We start from the raw sequence: 21,553 nt of genomic DNA, 5'->3' as shown, positions 1-21,553 counted from the left end.
CAAATGAGCCACCCAGGCATCCTTGCTCAGCTTCTTTATTCTCCATCACTTGGTCTTCTCTATCACTAATTCTCTCTTCTGCCTCATTTATCCTAGCAGTAAGAGCCTCCATTATTTATTGCATCTCATTAAAAGACTTTTAAAATTTCACCTTGGTTAAATTTTAGTTCTTTTATTTCTCCAGAAAGGATTTCATTTCTCCAGAAAGGGATTGTCTAATATCTTCCATGCTTTTTTTCAAGCCCAGCTAGCACCTTAATAATCATCATTCTGAACTCTCGTTCTTACATATTACTAATGTCCATATTGATTAGGTCCCTAGCCATCAGTACTGCCTCTTGTTCTGTGTGTGTGTGTGTGTGTGTGTGTGTGTGGTGAGTTCTTCCATCTTGTCATTTTATCCAGATGAGAATGGATGAATGAGAGAATAAAATACTAAAAGGGTAGTAATGAACCCGGAAAAATATAGACTACCCAAATCAGAAGAGACCTGAAAGGGGAGAAGAAAGTGGGAAAAAAGAACATATATATTAGACTGGTGAATAGAACAGAGTCACACAGTTGATTTGGGGTATATTTTCATCTGTTAGAAGAAACTACCTACCAAAATTTTAAAGAAAGAAAAACTGATTTATATACAAAAGTAAGGGTAAACACGATGAAGGGATGGAATGTGACTGTAAGGATGAAAATTTAAAAAGATTCCAATAAAGGAGTTGATAAGAAGTTGGTTTGAAAAAAGAAAAAAAAAAAGAGGAAAGAATGTGATCAGGTTGGAGACTAGAACAAAGCCATGTGCTAAGTTTAGGGTATATTTTGATCTATTTAGAAGAAATTGTATCTCAAAATTTTAAAGAAAAAAACCCCTATATGTATACAAAAAATAAGGTTAAATGCAATGACAGGATAAAATACGACTGTAACAATGAAAATTTTAAAAGTATTGCGTGGAAGCACTGGGTATGGTGCATAAACAAAGAATCTTGGAGCACTGAAAAAAATTAAATTGAATTAAAAATAAGAAATTAAAAGAAGATTTTAAAAAAGATATTGATAAGATAGAATAGTTAAAAAATTTAAAATAAGAAGGAGGAAAAGTTAAAAAATAGAATATGAAAAAAATAAGATTTAACTTTGAAAGACCAAATGATCATGGGGAAAAAAAGCCATGAATTCTATGTGTTGTTTTCCCCTAGCTCTGGAGTTCTGCAGTTCTCATTGATTTGTGAACTTGGACTTGGCTGGATGTTCTTGCTGATCTGGGCAAGGAACCTGTTGCAGTGATTCTCAAATGTCTTTGCCAAGGCAGAACTGCCCTATCCTTGCCAGGGGCCAGGCTAAGCAATCTGCTTGGGTTCACTCTCTGGAGCTTTTGCTCCCTGAACACTTTCCATACAGCTTTGGAGGATGGGAATGAAAATGGCGGCCTCCCAATCTCAAGTCCGGAGGAGCTGAGAGCTCAGGGCCCCACTCCTCAATATGCCTTCAGAGAAAAGCAGTCAGTCCCTCCTGTCTCCCAGGTCTCTGGCCACACTCTGTGCTCACCCAGCCTGTGACCAAGCATTTCTGTCTCTGGGCATGGCCCTGTTTGGAGTCTCCAAACCCAGCAGATTCCTGCCATGTACTCCAACACCACTCCTCCCCTAGGAGGAAGAAGTGGGTCTCTCTGGATTTTCCCCTTGTGAGGTCCCTGCTTAAAGAGCAGTGGCCTGACTGTGTCTCAGATCACGGTTTAAGGTAACCCTGAGCTGAGAGTGCACTCCTCGGCTCTGTCTATGGAGCTGATTTCCCCACTCCGATCCCTAGCAGGTTTGCCACACTCAGACATCCCTGGTCTTTCTATGACCCCATGGGTCCTGAGACCACACTGTCCCCATGAGGGCTCCACCCCCACTTAGCCTCTGGAGTGATGTCCCTCAGTGGAGCAGACTTCTAAAAGTTCTGATTTTGTGCTCCACTCCTCTCTCACTTGCTGGGAGGTGGCCCCTCCCTCTGAGGTCTATCTTTCTGTCGCCTCAGATTCACTTCTCCATGTGTCCTACCTTTCAGAAAGCGGTTAATTTTCTTTTCCTAGAATTGCTGCTCTTCTTCTGTTCTATCTCCTGTTGAGTTTGTAGGTGTTCAGAATGGTTTGATAACTATATAGCTGAACTCCTGGGATATTTTTGACTCCTATTCCTCCACCATGTTGCTCCTTTCTTCCCTTTTCCAGTTTCTTAAGTGGAGAAACATAGATTATTGATTTTAGATCTTTCCTCTTTTCTAATATTTGCATTTAATGAATGCATTTCTCTCTGATCACTGCTTTTTCTGCATCCCACAGTTTGTTTTTTTTTTAAGAGAAATAAAGAGAGTGTGGACATGCATGCACAAGTGAGTGGGGTGGGGGAAGGGACAGGGAGAGAGAGAACCTTAAGCTGGCTCCTTACCCAGCACAGAGTCTGATATGGGGCTCAATCCCACAACTCTGAGATTATGACATGAGCTGAAATCAAGAGTTGATGCTTAAATGAGCCACCTATGTGCCCCTTCATCCAAAAAATTTTGATAAGTTGTATTATCATTTTTATTCAGTTCAAAATATTTCTAAATTTTTCTTGAGACCTCTTCTTTGACCCAGACATTATTTAGAAGTGTATTTTTAAATCTCCAAGTATTGGGCATTTTCTACCTCTTTCTGTTATTGATTTTTAGTTTAATTCCCTGATGTCTGAAAATATACTTTTTATGATTTCTATTCTTTTAAATTTGTTCAGATGTGTTTTATGGCCTACAGTGTGGTCTGTCTTAGTGAGGGTTGTTATTCCCTGTAATCCATTGAGAAATATGTGTATTCTGCTGTTGGATGTAGTATTCTAAAAATGTCAAATAGATAAAGTTGATTGATAGTGATGTTCAGGTCAACTGCATTCTTATTGCTTCTCCACCTGCTTGATCTATTAATTACTACAAAAAGGCTTTTCATATATCCAATTGTAGTCTATTTCTATTACTGTTTATCAACTTTTACCTTCTGTAATTTGATGCTGTGTGTTTAGGTAGATAAATGTCATGGGTTATTAAGTCTTCTTGGAAAACTGAATGTTTATTGTACAAAATACCCTCTTTCTCCTTGAAAATTTTTCTTGCTCTAAAGTTTTTTTGTGTAGAAATAATGTGACTACTCCGTCTTTTTTGTATGTTTGTTTTGTTAGTGTTAGCATGGTATCTCTTTCTCCATTCTTAACCTAAATCTTTATATTTTGCAGTTTTTTTCTTGGTGATGGTATGTGGTTGGGTCTTGTTTCTGCAGTCACTTTGGCAATCTCTGCTTTTTTTTCCCCCAATTTTTTAAATTTAAATTCCAGATAGTTAACATATAATGTTTCAGGTATAGAATTTAGGGATTCACCACATATATAGTACCCAAGGCTCATCACAGTAAGTGCCCTCCTTATTACTCATCACCTATTTAACCCATCCCTCTGCCCACCTTCCCTATGTTAATCATCAGTTTGTTCTTTGTAGTTAAGTGTCTGTTTCTTGGTTTTCCTCTTTTTCCCCCCTCCCTATGTTCATCTGTTTTGTTTCTTAGATTTCACATATGAGTGAAATCATATGGTATTTATCATTTTTTGACTGATGTATTTCACTTAATGTAACACTCCATCCACATCATTTGAAATGACAAGGTTTCTTTCCTTCTAATGGCTGAGTAATATTCCACTGTATGTACGTGTGTGTGTGTGTATGCATATGTGTGTGTGTATACATATTTATTTATTTGTTTATTTATCACACCTTCTTTATCTGTTCATCAGTTGATGGATATTTGGGTTCTTTCCATAATTTGGTTGTTATTGAAAATGCTTCTATAAACATCATGGTGCATGTATCCCTTCAAAAAAGTATTTTTGTATTATTTGGGTAAATACCTAATAGTGCAATTGCTGGATTTTAGGGTAGTTCCATCTTTGACTTTTTGAGGAACACCCATACTGTTTCCCAGACTGTATGCATAAATCTGCATTCCAACCAACAGTGCAAGTGTTCCTCTTACTCCACATCCTGGCCAGCACCTGTTGTATCCTGTGTTGTTAATTTTAGCATTCTGACAGGTGTGAGGTGATATCTCATTGTGGTTTGGTTTGTATTTCCCTGACAATAAGTGATATTGAACATCTTTTCATGTGTCTGCTGGCCATCTGTATGTCTTCTTGGAAAAATGTCTATTCACGTTTTCTGCCCATTTTTTAACTGGATTATTTGGGTTTTGGGTGTTGATTTTTAAAAGTTCTTTATCAATTTTGGATACCAACCCTTTATCAGATGTCACTGGCAAATATCTTTTCCCATTCTGTAGGTTGCATTTTTGTTTAGTTTATTGTTTCCTTCACTGTGCAGAGATTTTATTTTGATAGATTCTCAATTGTTTATTTTTGCTTTTGTTTCCCTTGCCTCAGGAGACATATTTAGTAAGAAGTTGCATTGGCTAATGTCAAAGAGGTTACTGCCTATGTTTTCCTCTAGGATTTTAATGGTTTCCTGTCTCATATTTAGGTCTTTAATCCATTTTGAATTTGGTGTGTGTGTGTGTGTTTGTGTGTGTGTGCGCGTGGTGTAAGAGAGTGGCTCAGCTTCATTCTTTTGCATGTTGCTATCCAGCTTTTCCAAGACTATTTGTTGAAGGGACTCTTTCCCATTGGACATTCTTTTCTGCCTTGTCAAAGATTAATTGACCATATAGATGTGGGTTCATTTCTGGGTTTTCTATTCTGTTCTGTTGATCCATGTGTCTGTTTTTGTGTCAGTACCATACTGTTTTGATCACTACAGCTTTGTAATATAATTTGAAGTTCAGAATTGTAATGCCTCCAGCTTTGGTTTTCTTTTTCAACATTACTTTGGCTATTTGGAGTCTTTTGTGGATCTATACAAATTTTATAATTGTTTGTTCTAGCTCTGTGAAAAATGTTGTTTGTATTTTGATAGGGATTGCATTAGATGTGTAGGTTGCTTTGGGTAATACAGACATTCTAACAACAATTGTTCTTCTAATCTGTGAGTGTGGAATGTTTTTCCACTTCTTTGTGTCCTCTTCAATTTCCTTCATCAGTGTTTTATAGTTTTCACAGTATAGATCTTTTACTTCTTTGGTAAGCTTTATAGCTAGGTATTTTATTGGTTTTGGCACAATAGTAAATTAGTCTGATTCTCTGATTTATCTTTCCACTGCTTCATTATTGGTGTAGAAAAATCAACAAACAGATTTCTGTATGTTGATTTTGTATCTTGTGACTTTACTGAATTCACATATCAGTTCTAGCAATTTTTAGTGGAGTCATTTAGGTTTTCTATGGAGTATTATATAATCTGCAAATAGTGAAAGTTTGACTTTTTCCTTGCCAATTTGGATACATTTCATTACTTTTGGTTGTTTGATTGCTGTGGCTAGGACTTCCAGTACTATGTTAAGTAACAGTGGGGAGAGTAGACATTCCTGTCTTTTTCCTGACTATAGAAGGGTTTCCCCATTGAGAATGATATTAGCTATAGGGTTTTTTTTTTTTTTTTTTTGTATATGGCCTTTATTATATCAAGGTTTGTTCCCTCTAACCCTACTTTGTTGAGGGTTTTTGTTATGAATGGATGTCATACTTTGTCAGATGCTTTGTCTCCACCTATATGAAAGGATCATATGGATATTACCCTTTCTTTTATTAATGTGGTGTATCACACTGATTGATTTGCAAATATTGAACCACACTTGCAAGCCAGTATTAATCCCATTTGATCATGGTGAATGATTCTTTTAATATACTGTTGGATTCAATTTGCTAGTATTTTATTGAGAATATTTGCATCCATGTTCATCAGGGGTATTGACCTGTAGCTCTTTTTTAATGAAGTCTTTTCCGGGTTTGGGATCTGCATGATGCTGGTTTTATGAAATGAATTTGGAACTTTTTCTTCTATTCCTATTTTTTTTTTTGAATAGTTGGAGAAGAATAGGTATTAACACTTTTCTAAATGTTTAGTAGAATTCACCTGTGATGCCATCTGGCCCTGGACTTTTGTTTGTTGGGAGATTTTTGATAGCTGATTCAATTTCTTTGTTGGTTATCAATCTGTTCAAGTTTTCTATTTCTTCCTGTTTCAGTTTTGATAGTTTAGGTTTCTAGGAATTTACCAATTTCTTCCAGATTGCCCTATGTGTTGGTATATAGTTTTTCATAATATTCTCTTACAATTGTTTGCTTTTCTGTGGTGCTGGTTGTTATTTGGCCTCTCTTGTTTGCAATTTTATTTGTGTCCTTCCTCTTTTCTTTTTCATAAGTCTAGTTAAGAGTTTATCAATTTTATTAATTTTTTGAAAGAACCATCTCCTGGTTTCATTAATCTGTTCTATTGTTTGTTTGTTTGTTTAGCTTCTATCTAATTATTTCTGTTCTAATCCTTATTATTTCCCTTTTGCAGCTGGCCATAGGCTTTGTTTGTTATTCTTTTTCAAGCTCCTTTAGGTGTAACGTTAGATTGTTTATTTGAGATTATTCTTGCTTCTTGAGGCAGGCTTGTATTGCTGTATAGTTCCCTCTTATGACTCCTTTGGCTGCATCCCAAAGGTTTTGGAAAAACAAACAAATAAATTTGCATTTGTTTCCATGTTTGTTTGTTTGCTTTTGAGAAAGAGAGAGAGAGAGTGAGAGTCCGTGAGCAGGGAGGTGGGGCAGAGGGAGAGGGAGAAAGAATCTTAAGCAGGCATGCTCAGCATGGAAAATGACACTGGCCTAATCTCATGACCCTCAGATCATGACCTGAGAGTTGGATGTCCAACCAAGTCACACAGGCACTCCTTTGTCTTTGTCATTGTCTTTTTCTCTTCCTTGTATACTTAAATTTCTTATTTGACATCCTGGTTGACTAATTCATTTATTTAGTAGCATGTTGTTTAACCTCCATGTATTTGTAGTCTTTCCAAATTTTCCTGTAGTTGACTTCAAGTTTCATAGCATTGTGGTTAGAAGATATGCATGGTATGATCTCAGTCTTCTTGTACTTGTTTAGGCCTGATTTGTGAGCCAGTATGTGATCTACTGTGGAGAATGTCCCATGTGCATTTGAAAATAATGTGCTTTCTGTTACTTTAGGATGGAATGTTCTCAATATATGTGTTAAGTCCATCTGATCAAGTGTGTCATTCTAAGCCATTGTCTCCTTGTTGTTTTTCTGCTTAGATAATCTGTCCATTGATGCAAGTGGGCTGTTAAGGTCCCCTACTATTATTGTATTATTATCAATGAGTTCCTTTGTTTGTTATTGTTTTATATATTTGGGTGCTTTCATGTTGGGGTCATAAATATTTACAACTGTTAGATCTTCTATTTTGGATGGTCCCCTTTATTATGTCCTTTGTAGTGTCCTTCATCTCTTGTTACAGTCTTTGGTTTAAAATCTAGTTTGTCTGATTAAGTATTGCTACTCCAGTTTTCTTTTGACATCTATTTGCATGGTAGATATTTCTCCATCTCCTCACTCTTAATCTCCTTGTGACTTTAGGTCTAACATGAATCCCTTTTAGGCAGCATATAGATGGGTCTTGTTTTTTTTTTTTTAATTCATTCTGATACCCTATGTCTTTTGATTAGAGAGTTTAGTACATTTACATTCAGAGTAATTATTGATTGATATGCATTTAATGCCATGTTATTATTTGTTCTGTCATTTCTAGAGATTTTCTCTGTTCCTTTCTTATCTTTGTCATTTTTGGTCTTTCCTTTCCACTTAGAGTCCCTTTTAATATTTCTTCCAGGGCTGGTTTAGTTGTCATGAACTCTTAGTTTTTGTTTGAGAAACTCTTTAGCTTTCCTTCTTTTCTGAATGATGGCCTTGCTGAATAGAGTATCCTTGGTTGCAGATTTTCCCCACTCAACATATTGAATATATCATGCCACTCCCTTCTGGCTTGCCAGGTTTCTTTTGAGAGATCTGAAGCTAGCCTTATGGGTCTTTCCTTGTAAGTTATGGACTTCCTTTGTCTTTTAGGATTGTTTTCTTTATTGCTGTATTCTGCAAATTAATTACAATATGTCTTGGTGTTGGCCTGCTTTTGTTGATTTTGATGGTAGTCCTCTGTGCCCCTTGGATTTGGATGCCTGTTTCCTTCCCCAGATTAGGGAAGTTTTCAGCTATTATTTCCTCAAATAAATTTTCTGCCCCCTTCTCTCTCTCTCTTCTTCTTCTTCTTCTGGGACTCCTAGGATATGAATGTTATTGTGCTTTATGGAATCACTGAATTCCCTAAGTCTATTCTCATGTTCTGTAATTCTTCTTTCTGTCTTTTATTCCTTTATTTTTTCTTCTATATCACTTATTTGTTCCTCTGTTTATTCCATCATGGTCATTACATCCAATCTGTTTCAAATCTCAGTTACTGCATTTTTCATTCCTGACTGTTTTTTAACTCTTTTATCTCTATAGTAAGGGCCTCCCTGAACTCTTCCATTCTCTTCTCATGCCCAGTGAGTGTTCTTATGATTATTGCTTTAAATTCTCCCTCAAATTTATTATTTATATCTGTTTCAATTAGCTCTCTGGCTGTGACCTTATCTTATTGTTTCATTTGGAATGAGTTCCTCCATCTTTGCATTTTATCAAAGTCTCTGTCTTCTTCCATGTGTTAGAAAAGCCCATTATGTTCCCTGCTCCTGCAAGTAATGGTTTAATGAAGAAGATGTCATATAGTGTCCAGGACCTGGTGCTTCAGGGACTGGGTCTGGTGTGTGCTACATGCAGTCTGCTTTTGCACTTTGGCTGCTCTGTCTTTCAGGTTAGTCATCTGCAGAGGCTCTCCCTTCTGCAGTGGGCAATGTTTGCTCCTTGGTCAGCATGTGACAAGCTTTAACTAGATGTGCTCAGGTCTACTTATTAAATGAAACCTGATGCTACTTCCACTAGAACTGAAGGCTTGCAGAACAATCTGGTTGGGAGATATGGTTGGGCAGGTGTTTCTGCTGGTGTTCTAGGGAAGAGGCCCATGGGCTGGGATTGAGGCAAACTTGACCAAGAATGGAAGTACTGGCAGAGCACAGGGATGTGGGACTTGGTGTAAACAGGTTAGGCAGCTAGTGTCAGTGCTGTGTTGTTTACTGCAGATGGTTCTGTGTTTATGCTGAGGAATGGAGCAAGGAAATGGTACCAGCCAGCTGCTTTGTTCCCAGCCAGGGGTCTCCATGCTTGCTGCTCTCAGGAAAGCACTCCTGGAAGAGTGAATAATATCCCCCTTTGCATCCCAGGCATTTTTCAGATAGCTGTTTTCACACTGTCTGCCTCTGGGTTGCTTACCTGCCTTTTCTCCTGAAGCAGCACAGTGCCTTCCAGGCTCTATCCCAAACCTGCTAACTTTTAAAACTCCAAACTTGAGCACCTGGGTGACTCAGTTGATTATGTGACTGACTCTTGGTTTCAGCTCAGATCATGGTCTTGGGGTTCTAAGATCGAGCCCTGTGTCAGGCTCAGTGCTTGGTATGGAGTTTGCTTGGGATTCTCTCCCTCTGCCCCTCCCCCTGCTTGCACTCACTCACTCTAAAAAAATAAGTAAATAAAAATTTTAAAACTAAAAACTTTAAGGATGTGCTGTGGTGGGAGCTTATGCTGATCTTCTAGGGGAGGGTCTCACTGTGCTTGGACTGAGAGAGATCTAACTGAGAAGGGTAGTCATGCCAGATTGCAGGGGTGTGGGACTTGGGGCAAGCAGACTAGACAGCCAGTGTTGGGACTGAGCTGCTCTAGTCAGGTGGCTCCGTGCTTAGGCTGGGGGGGGGGGGAGACAGAAATAGTGTTTATTGGCAACTTTGTCCCTGGAGAGGCATTTCTGTGAATGCTACCCCTCAGGGATGTGCTCCAAGAAGAGTGAATCACCTCCCCACTGCCTGCCCAGGGGACCCCCTCTTGTTGTACCATCTGTCCCAGGGTTGTTCCCCTGCCTTTACTCCAGGACCAGAGCAATGCCCTCAGGGCTCTATCTCACCATGCCCACCAACCTTTAAAATTCCAGTCTTCAAGCCCCACCGGTGGCAAGAATTCACGAAAATCAGCCCCTCTCATTTTCCCAGCCAGTGACTTTGGGAAGTGTTCTCCTTGTGCATAACTCTGTATGCTCCTCTCTCTCCCTCACCTTTCTCCACAACCAGGGCTCCCTTCCCTCTGCAGCACCTGTGATCTGTATCACTCCTCAGCCATGTTTCTGCACTTCCTACCTTCCTCAATGTGGCCTCTTCTCTCCCTCTCATTTGTTCTGGGAGGGGCAGAGGGAGAGAATCCCAAGCAAACTCCATACCAAGCACTGAGCCTGACACAGGGCTCGATCTTAGAACCCCAAGACCATGATCTGAGCTGAAACCAAGAGTCAGTCACATAATGAGAGGCCTCTTCTCTCCCTCTCATTTGTTCTGTCTGAGGTTGATTTCTTGGGTATTCGGAATGATTTGATAATTATCTAGTTGTGTTTGAGGGACAAGATGAGCCTAGGGTCCTACTATGCCACCATCTTAGCTCCCCCACAGACAAGCTCTGCCTTTGATTGGAGTATTTAGACCATTCACACTGAATGTAATTATTTATAAAATGCATCAATATCTAGCATGTTTGTTATTGTTCCTTAGTCCTTGCATTTGCTTTGTTTCTTTTTCTTTCTTTTTTCCTGCCTTGTCTGGTTTTAAGTTAGCATTTTATATGATCCTATCTTGTCTTTTCTATTAACATATCAATTGTACTTCTTTTCTTTCTTTCTTTTTTTTTTTTAGTTTTCAAACTTCTATGAATTTAGGAATTTTTAAAAAAAATATTTTTAGTGTTCCAGAATTCATTGTTTATGCACCACACCCAGTGCTTCATGCATTATGTGCCCTCCATAATACCCACCACCAGGTTCACCCAACCTTCCACCCCCCACCCCTCCAAAACCCTCAGTTTGTTTCCCAGAGTCTACAGTCTCTCATGTACTTCTTTTCAAATGTTTTTAGTGATTGCCTACAGATTTCAGTATAGTTTCCACCATTTCATCTGTAGCACAGGTACCTTGTAACAGAGTATTCCCAATACCATTTCTAGTTAGGAATAAGTTTAATGAAAGATGTGTATGACTTCTTTTTTTAATTCAATTTAGTTAACACATAGTTTATTATTAGTATTGAGGTAAAATTTATTCATCAATTACATGTAACACCCAGTGTTCATTACATCAAGTGTCCTCCTTCATGCCCATCACTCAATTACCCCATCCCTCCATGACCTCCCCTCCAGCAACCTTGTTTGTTCCCTATAGTTAAGAGTTTCCTATGATTTGCCTCTTTCTGTTTCTGTCTTATTTTATTTTTCCTTCCCTTCCCCTTTGTTCATCTGTTTTGTTTCTAAAATTCCCCAGCCTAGAGGTATATGACTTCTGTACTGAAAACTATGAACTCTTCTGGAAGGAAAACTAAATAAATGGAGAGCTATACAATGTTAAGAGCTATACAATGTTAACAGATTGGAGCTCCATATTATTATCAGTTGTCACCAAATTTGTTTGAAGTTTCAATGTAAACTGAATAAAAATCCCAAAGGCCTTTCTTGTAGAAACTGACAAATTGATTTTAAGAGACATATGAGAAAAGCCAAGACAATTTTTCCCTAACTGACATCAAGACTTTCTATAAGCTATAGAGTCTGCAAGCCAATATGCTATTGGCATAAGGACAGACAAACAGATGAGTGGTACAAAATAGAAAATCCAGAAATAAACCCATGCTTACATTGTAAATTGCTTTTTTAATAGTTCCATTAACTTGTGGTAGGCAAAGATTTCTTAGTACATTAAAGTTATTAACCACAGAAGAAAAGAACTGATGGAATTGGCTTCCTCAAAATTAAAAATTTCTCCTCATCAAAACACATGGTTAAGTGAACCACAGACTGCAAGAAAATGTAATACATGAATTAAACGAAAACACTTCTCTCCATAATGTAAAACAAACTGCTACACATCAGTAAACAGTAAAAGGCAACCTGACAATATAAATGGGTCAAAAACTTGAACAGACACTTTACAAAAGGAGATTCATGAATTGCCAATAAACATATGAAAGCATGCTCAATGTCATGAGTCATTAAAGGAATAAAATTAAAACTGTATGAGATCCTACATCATACTCATGAGAATGGGTAAAATGAGAAAAACTATTTCTAATAGACTGTGAAAAACAGTTTGGCAGATTCTAAAGTGGCTAAGCATACTCATGCAATGATCTGCTCCTAATTATTTACCCAAGAGGAATGAAAACGTCATGCCATAAAAGGAAGTGTACAAGAACAGCGGCTTTATTCATACAAGTCCCAAACTGGAATCAATCTAAGTGTCCATCAACAGGAAAATAAATAAGCAGATTGTGGTAGGTCCACACAATGGAATACTTTCAGCTACAAAAAGGAACAAACTTCCATTCATCCAGCAGTATGGATGATGAGCAAATGTCAGGCATAAAGGAAACATGATGGATTATCCATGCATATGAAAGCCAGTAAGAGGCAAAATTCACACAAGTAATAGGTCAGCAGTGTTTGCCTTTGAGAGGCTGCCTGGCTCTAGGTGGTCAGCTGGTAGGGTGAGGGTTAGAGGTACACTATTCCGTTCTCCATTTTTAAAATCACATGTACATTTTCAGCACCCTGTCTCCCTTGTGATCTCTACTGCCTCTTCGGGGTTCTTCAGGGCATACCTGTTGTTTTTCTGACCTCTGAGAACACCCTTCACCTACAACAGTAATTATTAGCACTCTTCTGACCACTTTTGTCATTGAGATTTTCATTGAAATCTCTCTTGGGCTCATTGCCCCACAATTCTCTTTGTCATTGTGAATTTCTTTATTATCATTTTAGCAGGGCTTTTAATAAAAGAGAAGACAAATGCTTCTTTTCTATCTGCAGTCTTTGAACTGAAACATTTCTTTTGCAGGAATTTGACATAACGATGTGACATTATTATTCCCCGAGGCATACTAAGTGCTGGGAAGTGGCAATAATTCTCTTCTGGTTTGACAAAGAAAGCTTCTAAGTCTTTTTGTAATACAAGATGTTGATTAAAACATTATTATTAGAGCAATAAAATGATCAACTAAAAATTGGAATTAGAGACTGAGGTTTAAAATTACTTTCACAAGAAACATCAGTGATTTCTGAAATTCAGATGCCTGAAAAGATTCACTATATATAACAATAATCAGGATAGATTTATATTAACACAAAGTAGGACCAGATGTCCCAGGAAAAATGTTTGATATTCTTGTGATATTATAAATTTATACTGTTTCATATCACTATTAACCACATCTTATCCTTTATAAGCTAATTTTATAATGTAGGATAGCATTTCTCTTAACAGCTATAGGGGGAGAACTGATTTTTATCTTTCTGATATTTTTTTTTCCTCTTAGTTGTTAAGTATTTTCAAGGTTAAACTTTTATCCCATTGCTTTCCTTTTTTCTAAAAGGAGTACAGTTTATTCCATTGCTTTTCATTCCTTTGTTCACTCCATCTCAATTTTGTTTAAATTTAATTTTTTAATTATAAAAATATTTCAGATACGTGAAGGTATCTTTATAATGGCTTTGATCCACACAGATTGGAATAGACTTTTTCGGTCCCACACTTAAGCCTTTCTTAACCTTCATGCTTTCTTCATCATGTCTTTGCTTATTACTTCAATTCCATTTATTCTGTCTCTGCTCAGCCCTATTTACTTTATATTTGTTAGTTTTGTCCCGCTTATTGTTCATATAAATCTTACAGCCTCCACAAGCATCTTGGAATCTTCGTGACCATTTTCACATGGTATCCTTCCTTCCTAGGACATCCACGGAAGACCAGTACAATGATGACAGACTTGTCTATGAGACTCTATTCAAACACTTCAAAAGACACAAGGTGGAGATTTCAAATGCAATAAAAAAGCCATTTCCTTTCTTTGAGTGCCTCCGGGACCGTGAACTCATCAGCAATAAAATGTATGATGTAAGTGATGTTTATTATGTCACTCTTTGGTAAACTGGCCCCAAATGGAGTTATAGTTTGATATCTTGGACCCAAACATCAGGCACAACTAACTGACTGAGGAGTCTCCTATGAGTGGGGACTTTTTCAAGTATTGTTGCAGGTGTTACCATAAGGTAAAAAGGAAAAGGAGAATCAGTTGTCACCAGGGATAATCCCGCTTCTCACTGAAGGAAAGGTGCTTTGTGCTGCCCCCTGGAGTTGGGCTGAATAGCATAGCAAATGGGCTGAACCTGAAACAGAGGTGCTCCATAGATATGTAATGCCTTGTAGGAACATGTAGAATATAGCATAAACTGAGAATTAAAGGTAATTTTAATAAATTTATGTAAAACTTAAGTGAGTTAATTTAATAAAATAATAATTGACAGATATCATTTCAGTGGGCATTAATTTGAGTGATTAGATCTGAGAACATTAAAATCTATAGGGAATTGATGTCCCATTAGGAAATTTGGGAATTGATGATTATTATTCTTTTGCTAGCAGTTTTCAGTTTTTAGGGCTTTTTTATTTTGTTTCTTCTATTTCTTTTTCTTTTTTGTGGTATTTCTGGAGTCTTGGAATTTGGGTTTGATTTTATCAATAGGCATTGCTGGACATACAGAGATTCAAGTCTTCTCTTTGCCGTATGAATATACATTCTCTGTGGCCAAATTCACAAAAGGAGAGAACTGTCACATGGTTTCCTTGAGTTCTTCCAGGCCAAGTCCGTCATGGGGAAAGGGGAAAGGTCATCCCTGGAACAGGACAGCTGCTCTTAGTCTATTCCTAAAACATCTCGCCAGATTCCTAAAGGGCTACACATCATTTAGCTTTGAACCTACTGTTATTTTTCAAAACTGCTCTTACTTATATGTAATTTATTTATTTTTTTTTTTTTTTAAAGATTTTGTTTATTTATTTGACAGAGAGAAATCACAAGTAGATGGAGAGGCAGGCAGAGAGAGAGAGAGGGAAGCAGGCTCCCCGCCGAGCAGAGAGCCCGATGCGGGACTCGATCCCAGGACCCTGAGATCATGACCTGAGCCGAAGGCAGTAGCTTAACCCACTGAGCCACCCAGGCGCCCACTTATATGTAATTTAATGTAGATGAAGGTGAAGAGAGATCTGTTTCACAAGGGAATGTTTTTAAGGAGGCAGGATTTACTTGTTTCACGTAGTATCTAAACAAATAAATAGAAATTCTAAAACTTTATGAGAAGATACATGTGCAGGGAAATTGGAAAACATTACCCATGAAATCACTTTCTAGGGCTCTTCTGTAACTTGAAAGTCTGTATTTATATTTTCTCCATTTAATATTTTTTTAAGGATTGTCAAGATTCTTGTAGAAACCTGGTCCCTGTACCAAGAGTGGCGTATAATGTTCTCAATGAACTGGAGAAGACATTTGACCTGCCACTTCTGGAAGCATTGTTCAGTGAGGTCAACAGGCAAGAATACCCTAATTTAAATCACATTTACAAGAGCTTCGAATTTGGTAATTGGGTTTATTATCTACCTTTTGACACCCAGGGCCACTTTTTTTTTTGGACAAATATATACTGAGCGCCTACAATGTTCCACAGGCAGTGCTGGGGCAAGGGGGATATAACAGTAGAGAAAGTACTAATTGTGAACCTTCTCAAAGCTATGGTATAATAACTATGGTACAACAACCACCTAGAGTATAGGTCTGCTTAACTAGGCATTTAGACTCACAGGACAATCAGAGCCAAAGTGGCTTCAGATTTACTCAGAAGGACAAATGATAGGAAACCCAGCATCCCCACAGGGCAGCATCAGTTGCTCCTCTTCTGTGGGACTCCTTGTGGAGACCCACACAGCGGTCCACCAAGGTAACTACTACTCCGTTGAGTGTCTGTGGATGTAGGCTGCACTCTGGCTTAGCAGCACCATGCCCATGTAACAGTGCTCAGTCATGTAACAGCGCTATAGTCATAACATTCGGGAGCCCTACTAGGGACAAATTAAGTTGTAAGTGTCACCACTTTGAAGGAAGACCAAAGCCTGCTTTGTAGTCTGTAGATGGTCCCTCCCCATCCACATGCAATTTACCAATCGTTTTTATCTCTAAACTAGGGCTAAACTAGGTATTAACTAGGCCAATGTTGGCCTAGTAGAAGAAAACCCACCTTCTTCAGGTTTCCAAAGTAATGAGCCAGAAAGTTAACCCAAGGTCAAATTTATACTTAAAGAAGGAGAATTGGTTCTGTTAACTCTTTCTCCACAAGGGGTGAAACAAACATTATTCAAATAATCACAAAACTAAAGGCTTAATTCTCAATTTTTTTCCTGGGAAAATATGATTTTTATTTTATTTTAAAAATAACTTTATTTTAATTTATTTTAAGAACTGCAAGAGTTAAGAGAATGCTTTTTATATATCTATACTTATAGATATATATATATATTTTAACTTGACTGGGAAACTTTTTATTCCAACATAGTTTGGTGCCAGTGGAGTTCTCCAGATAAGGGATAAAAACATAAGAATAATGTCGCTGTGTCCTGAAGAGGGTTGGCATTGTGCATGCAATCAAGCATGGAGTGTGAAAGGACCTAGTGTGTCCTCATAGACAAATTCAATTTGTCTCAGAGAGTGAGAAGCAGAATGTGGAGCTGATTCATGAGAGATAAGTTTGAAGAAAATTTTAGAAAGTGAACCGTATAAAGCTAAGCAATTGCAAGGTTATTAGTAGGCAATAAAGAGATATCAACAGTTTTTATAAACAAGGAAAAAATTAAAAAACATGTATAAAGCATGTGGTTTGTCAACTTGTGTCAGTAGTCACCCTATCTAATTAAAAACAAAATAATTTCAACAGCAGGTCAGTCCAGTTTGAAATGGAATAAAGGCAGTTGTCAATATGATATTGGTAAACAGCATGTCCTGGACCATGGGAACAGAGGGAATGGTGTATACTTGTATTGCCCACATCTCAGGGGCTCTGATTCTCTTCATGGACTGCAGGGACCCCCCCCTTTCCAGGATCAGTGTGCACATCACCTGTATGTGGAGCTCCCTGAGCTGGGGTGTCCTTCACCTACACTTGTTGCCACCCACCTGCCCCTGGGAGATGGCAGCAGTTGCCTTCCCCACATTGTTGTCCATGGGAGCTGTGCATCAGTGACCCAAAGCCCAGAATCTGAGGGCTGTGGCCTGGGGTGCAGCACCCTCTCCTGCTGCTCAGTCCTACCTTCATCCCATGCTCAGAGCCCCCTAAGCCCCCGGGGGACCACCTACACGCACACAGACCCCCTACACCTTTCCCTTTGTTCTTCTTGAATCTTCCACCTGGTTTTGCCAGGGTGTGAGGCCAGGTCCTGAGATGACAAAGCATCTGTGGCTCCCACTGTTCCATGCAACTCACGCCTGCAGGTCCTGCCCCAGGAGGAGCTCCTGCCATGGGCCCTGGAGCAGCAGGTTCCCTGACTCTGTGGGGTCCCCTCCTCCCTGAACTCCCCACAGACATCCCTCCAACCTCCCTCCAGGCTTCCTAGTTTATTTTCTTCCTTCCATGTGTGCTGGGTCACCTACAGGCAGGGGTGCTGGCTGGTGTCCCTCCCTCCCGTGATTGGAGACCTCCCCAGCCCTGGGCAGGCCTGTGGGGAGCTCCTCCAGTGCAGCTATCCGTGCTCCCTGCTCAGAGCTGCAGAGTGTCCTTCCTCTGTTCCTGGTATCTGGGCCCCTGGGAGGTCTGTCTTGTTCCTCCAGGTGTCCTCTGCTTTGTGTCTTTGGGAAGAGCTCACCCTCCATGCCCCAACTCTCCTCTTGTCTTGCAGCATCTTCAGAGCATCTTTTTCTTTCATACCTGTGGATCTCTCTGAGAGCCTAGCTCTTCCCCAGAGGAAATACCTATTTCTTCCTTTCAGTTTGAACAGTTCAGAAACACATTTCACTTCTATTATTTACTTTGATATATGCTTTTTCTGCCCATCCGCAAATTCTTTTATAAGAGTAACAGCATCATAATGTCTCCTTACATTGGAGTGGCTCCTTTCTGTGTGGGAAACATAGACTCTTTTGCTGGGAGTTCCCTTTCTATCCCAGGGATAATGGGGGAGCTTTACAAGGAGGATCAGAGGCACTGAGCTTGAGTGACCTGAGGCTTGGGAGTTGTTAACTGTGTAATTTCGAGGTGTTGTTCCTGGTCTCTGATGGGATCCCTGTTGCCTCCTTCTGTCTCCCTGTCTTCAGCAATCCAAGAGAAAATTAATTACCAAGAAAGTGACGAAGAAGAGGTGGACAACAGTCCTCATACCCAACTGAGCATTGAACAAGGTGATTGTAAGCTGATAAACACTGATTCTCATCAGCAAAGAAGAAAAGGAGAAAGGGAACTCAGCCCTGAGTCCTGGAGTGTATTTGGGGAATCAGGGAAGAAGTGTTAAGGACCAAGGAAAAGGCAGGGAGGGGTGTTTACATACGTGTCTAAGTAGAGGCCAAATCCTGGAGGAGTAGCTATGACAAGAGACCGTTGGGTCTATAACCGAGACAAAGGGACAGAATCTCAGTGTGAGAGTAAACCAGATTTAAGCAGATTCGCTATCAGGAAGTAATTGTGATTTTAAAAAGTCCCTGTAGGAAATGATTGATGTGAAGCTGTAAAGGGGCCATGGTCAAAATTAAATGATGGTGGAAGGGCTGATTTCAATGTGGGGGATGTTGTTCAAGAGCCCAGAGAGTCAAGGGGAAAGCCAGTCACACAGAGAGAGAAAAGAGGAAGTGGTAAAAAGATTGAAGGGAGGGTGTGGGTACTTTGAGTGAGAGAAGGAGGGAAATGAAAGAGAAGAAAGGAAATAGCTGTGTTATTAACATCTCACTGGTTGAACATTTATGGGGATAGTTGTAGGTTTAGTGGTCAGGCTACCATTGGAGGTTGGCATTGCTTATGTGCTTATTTTATAGATAAGGAAATTGAAATCCAGAGGCTGTGTTTTTTGTTGGCCTAGGGTCAGATGAGCAAGGGTGAACCCAGGCCTTCTGAACCCAGAGCCTGTGTGTGTGTGTGTGTGTGTGTGTGTGTGTGAATTCACACACAGTAAAAGTTCACATAACATAAAATTAACCATTTTAAAGTGTATGGTTAATGATATTTGGTGCATTCACAATATTGTGCAACCACCACCTCTGTCTGGTTGCAAAACATTCTGATCGCCTCAGAAGGGAACTCCATATCACTCCCTGTGCCCCTCTTGCCTAGCCTCTGGCTACTACTCATCTCATTTCTGTCTCTTTGGATTTACCTATTCCAGACATTACATGTAAATGGAATCATATCAACACGCCCTTCATGTCTGGCTTCTTTCACACAGCTCAGTATTTTCAGGGTTCATCTATGTTGTGGCATGAATGTGGTTCTTCGTTCCTTTTTCTTGGTGAAGAGCATTCCCTTGTATGATATATTCATCACATGTTGCTTATTCATTCTTCAGTTAACAATGGGTGGTTTCTACCTTCTGGCTGGGACAGAGCCTGCATTCTTAACCCTGTACTGCCACTCCGGTATTCTAATGGAAAAGACAGAAGCATGAGACAAAAGGGAAATATATGCAGAGAAAGATACAGAAAAAAGAATACCAAGAATGAAAGGAGGTAGAGGAGAATTGGACATGGAATCCTCAAGGAAAGGCCAATGAGAAAGACGGAACAGATGTGTAGAGGGAGGGGGTAGAGGAAGAGGAGGTGGGGATGAGCCAGCAGAGCTATGGAGGACCTGAGTAATTCCACTGGTCAGGGAAAGCTCTGGGAACAAAGGCAGTTTCACTATGGCCATGGGAGTCAGGATAAGCCATCACCAGTTACTCAAGTGCTTCGAATTGGACATGCAGTGAGGTGGTCTGGCTGAGACCCTTTTAGCCCGGGGTGCAGCTGACCCCATTCCTCTACTCTGCCAGTTGGGGTCTGACTACAAGGGTTGCATGGGATCTGTCAAGTCCACATAATCTCTGTATGGCTACCTGGAGGGGATCTTCAATTCTTGCTTTATAAAAAATGGGATTAGGAGAGAATGGCACAGAGAATACTTCAATTTCTGAAATGAACTTGCAATTTCTTCCCCCCTAGGAACTGGTGAAAACTGTTATCAAAGCCTGACCTCGTCGTGCCCCCAATCCTCGTCTGATCACGGTCTGTTCCTGTTGACTGTATTCTGACCCTTTGTGTTCTTGTCCCATTCTGGAATGTGCTGAGAGGTGGCGGGGGCCAGGAGGAGGGTGGTTGCAGGGGTGTGTGTGTGTTTTTAATCACTGATTGCCCAGAATTTCTTTCTTTACTTCTCAATTTCTATAAGGAAGTCCTGGGGTGTTTGCCCTAGGATTCATTCCTTACCTTCCCCTGTTCTGCTCTGCTGGCCACTGGCCACTGGTCCCTGTGGACTTACTTGCTAGCCCCCTTTGTTGCTGGCTTCCTGCTGGGCTGCAGACATGGGACACTAACAAGGTATCAGAGAACAGGAGAAAGGAAGAAGCTGGATATTTCCCCATCACTGCCTTTGTCTACAAATCTGACAGTGACTGCATCTCATCCATGATGCCACTTCCCACCAAGCAGGCCAGCCATGGGCCACCTTCTTTTTTTTTTTTTTTTTAATTTATTTGACAGACAGAGATCACAAGCAGGCAGAGAGGCAGGCAGAGAGAGAGGAAGGAAAGCAGGCTCCCCGCTGCAGGTGCCCCCCCATGGGCCACCTTCTATCCACCCAGTGACCCTGACCTCGGAGCACACCCTTGGTCCCTCCCACAGTGTCCTGTTAAGTATTCTTCTGGTCACTGCATTCTTCTATTTGGACTTCAATGTATATATCAATTGTATAACCAACCCCTGGATGGAATCCTCTGTGCTGCAAAACCTTAGAGTGATTTGTATTTTCTTGTTGGACCCTGATTGATGCAGAGGGCAAATAAAATATCTATGAATTAAAACATGGTTTAGGTGCAGCCCCATCCGAAAATGGGCCCTTGGAGAACCTCTGCGAAGCAGAGCAGATAAATGGAAACAGAACAGATACAACCAGTGACAAAAATGATGCACAAGAAGTCCAACAAGCAAATGAGGAATATGCCCAAGAATCTGAGCCAGCAGGTAAGACTGATTGCCTGGGTTTGCATGATTGTAGAGGCCTAAGCAGTCCTTGTTGGTGGCAAAGAATGGAGTCATGCTGAACTTAAGGAAACATCTATTAACAAAGAAGGGAAGCTCATGCAGATACAGAGAAGGCAAGGATGCAGCTTGATATATTGATGGGAGGAAGGAAATTAGGAAGTGTTAGCTTTTGCAAGCTACTTATTTTTTACTGGATTAGAAGCTGGTATTGGGTGAGATCGGAATTGCCAACTTCTACAATTTTCCTGCTGATAAAAATGCTAAATGAACTAAATTGTACTGTTTAACTGAAAGAGCAATATTTGCCTACATGTAATGGAAAATATACAAAATATGTTCTGGGTGCTTTTAAATTTTCTCAGTGTTGGAATACTTCT

At 39.7% G+C, this 21,553-nt stretch overlaps 1 protein-coding gene across 42 annotated transcripts in view; it reads left to right on the top strand.

Annotated features, from left to right (window-relative positions):
- Positions 1–21,553, top strand: part of SP100 (SP100 nuclear antigen) — a 92,972-nt gene that overhangs the window by 15,723 nt on the left and 55,696 nt on the right. For all 42 annotated transcript variants that reach the window (XM_082690776.1, XM_082690775.1, XM_082690769.1 and 39 more), the window contains exons 2-6: positions 13,864–14,026; positions 15,380–15,548; positions 18,270–18,353; positions 20,139–20,201; positions 21,006–21,155. In XM_082690776.1, the coding sequence (XP_082546902.1) occupies positions 13,864–14,026; positions 15,380–15,548; positions 18,270–18,353; positions 20,139–20,201; positions 21,006–21,155 (629 nt within the window). The remainder of the gene's footprint in view (positions 1–13,863; positions 14,027–15,379; positions 15,549–18,269; positions 18,354–20,138; positions 20,202–21,005; positions 21,156–21,553) is intronic.

Source organism: Mustela nivalis (genome assembly GCF_964662115.1).
Source record: "Mustela nivalis genome assembly, chromosome: 11".
Lineage (NCBI taxonomy): Eukaryota > Metazoa > Chordata > Mammalia > Carnivora > Mustelidae > Mustela > Mustela nivalis.
Note: the sequence above shows the minus strand (reverse complement) of the source record. Positions and strands in the feature narration are given on the sequence as shown.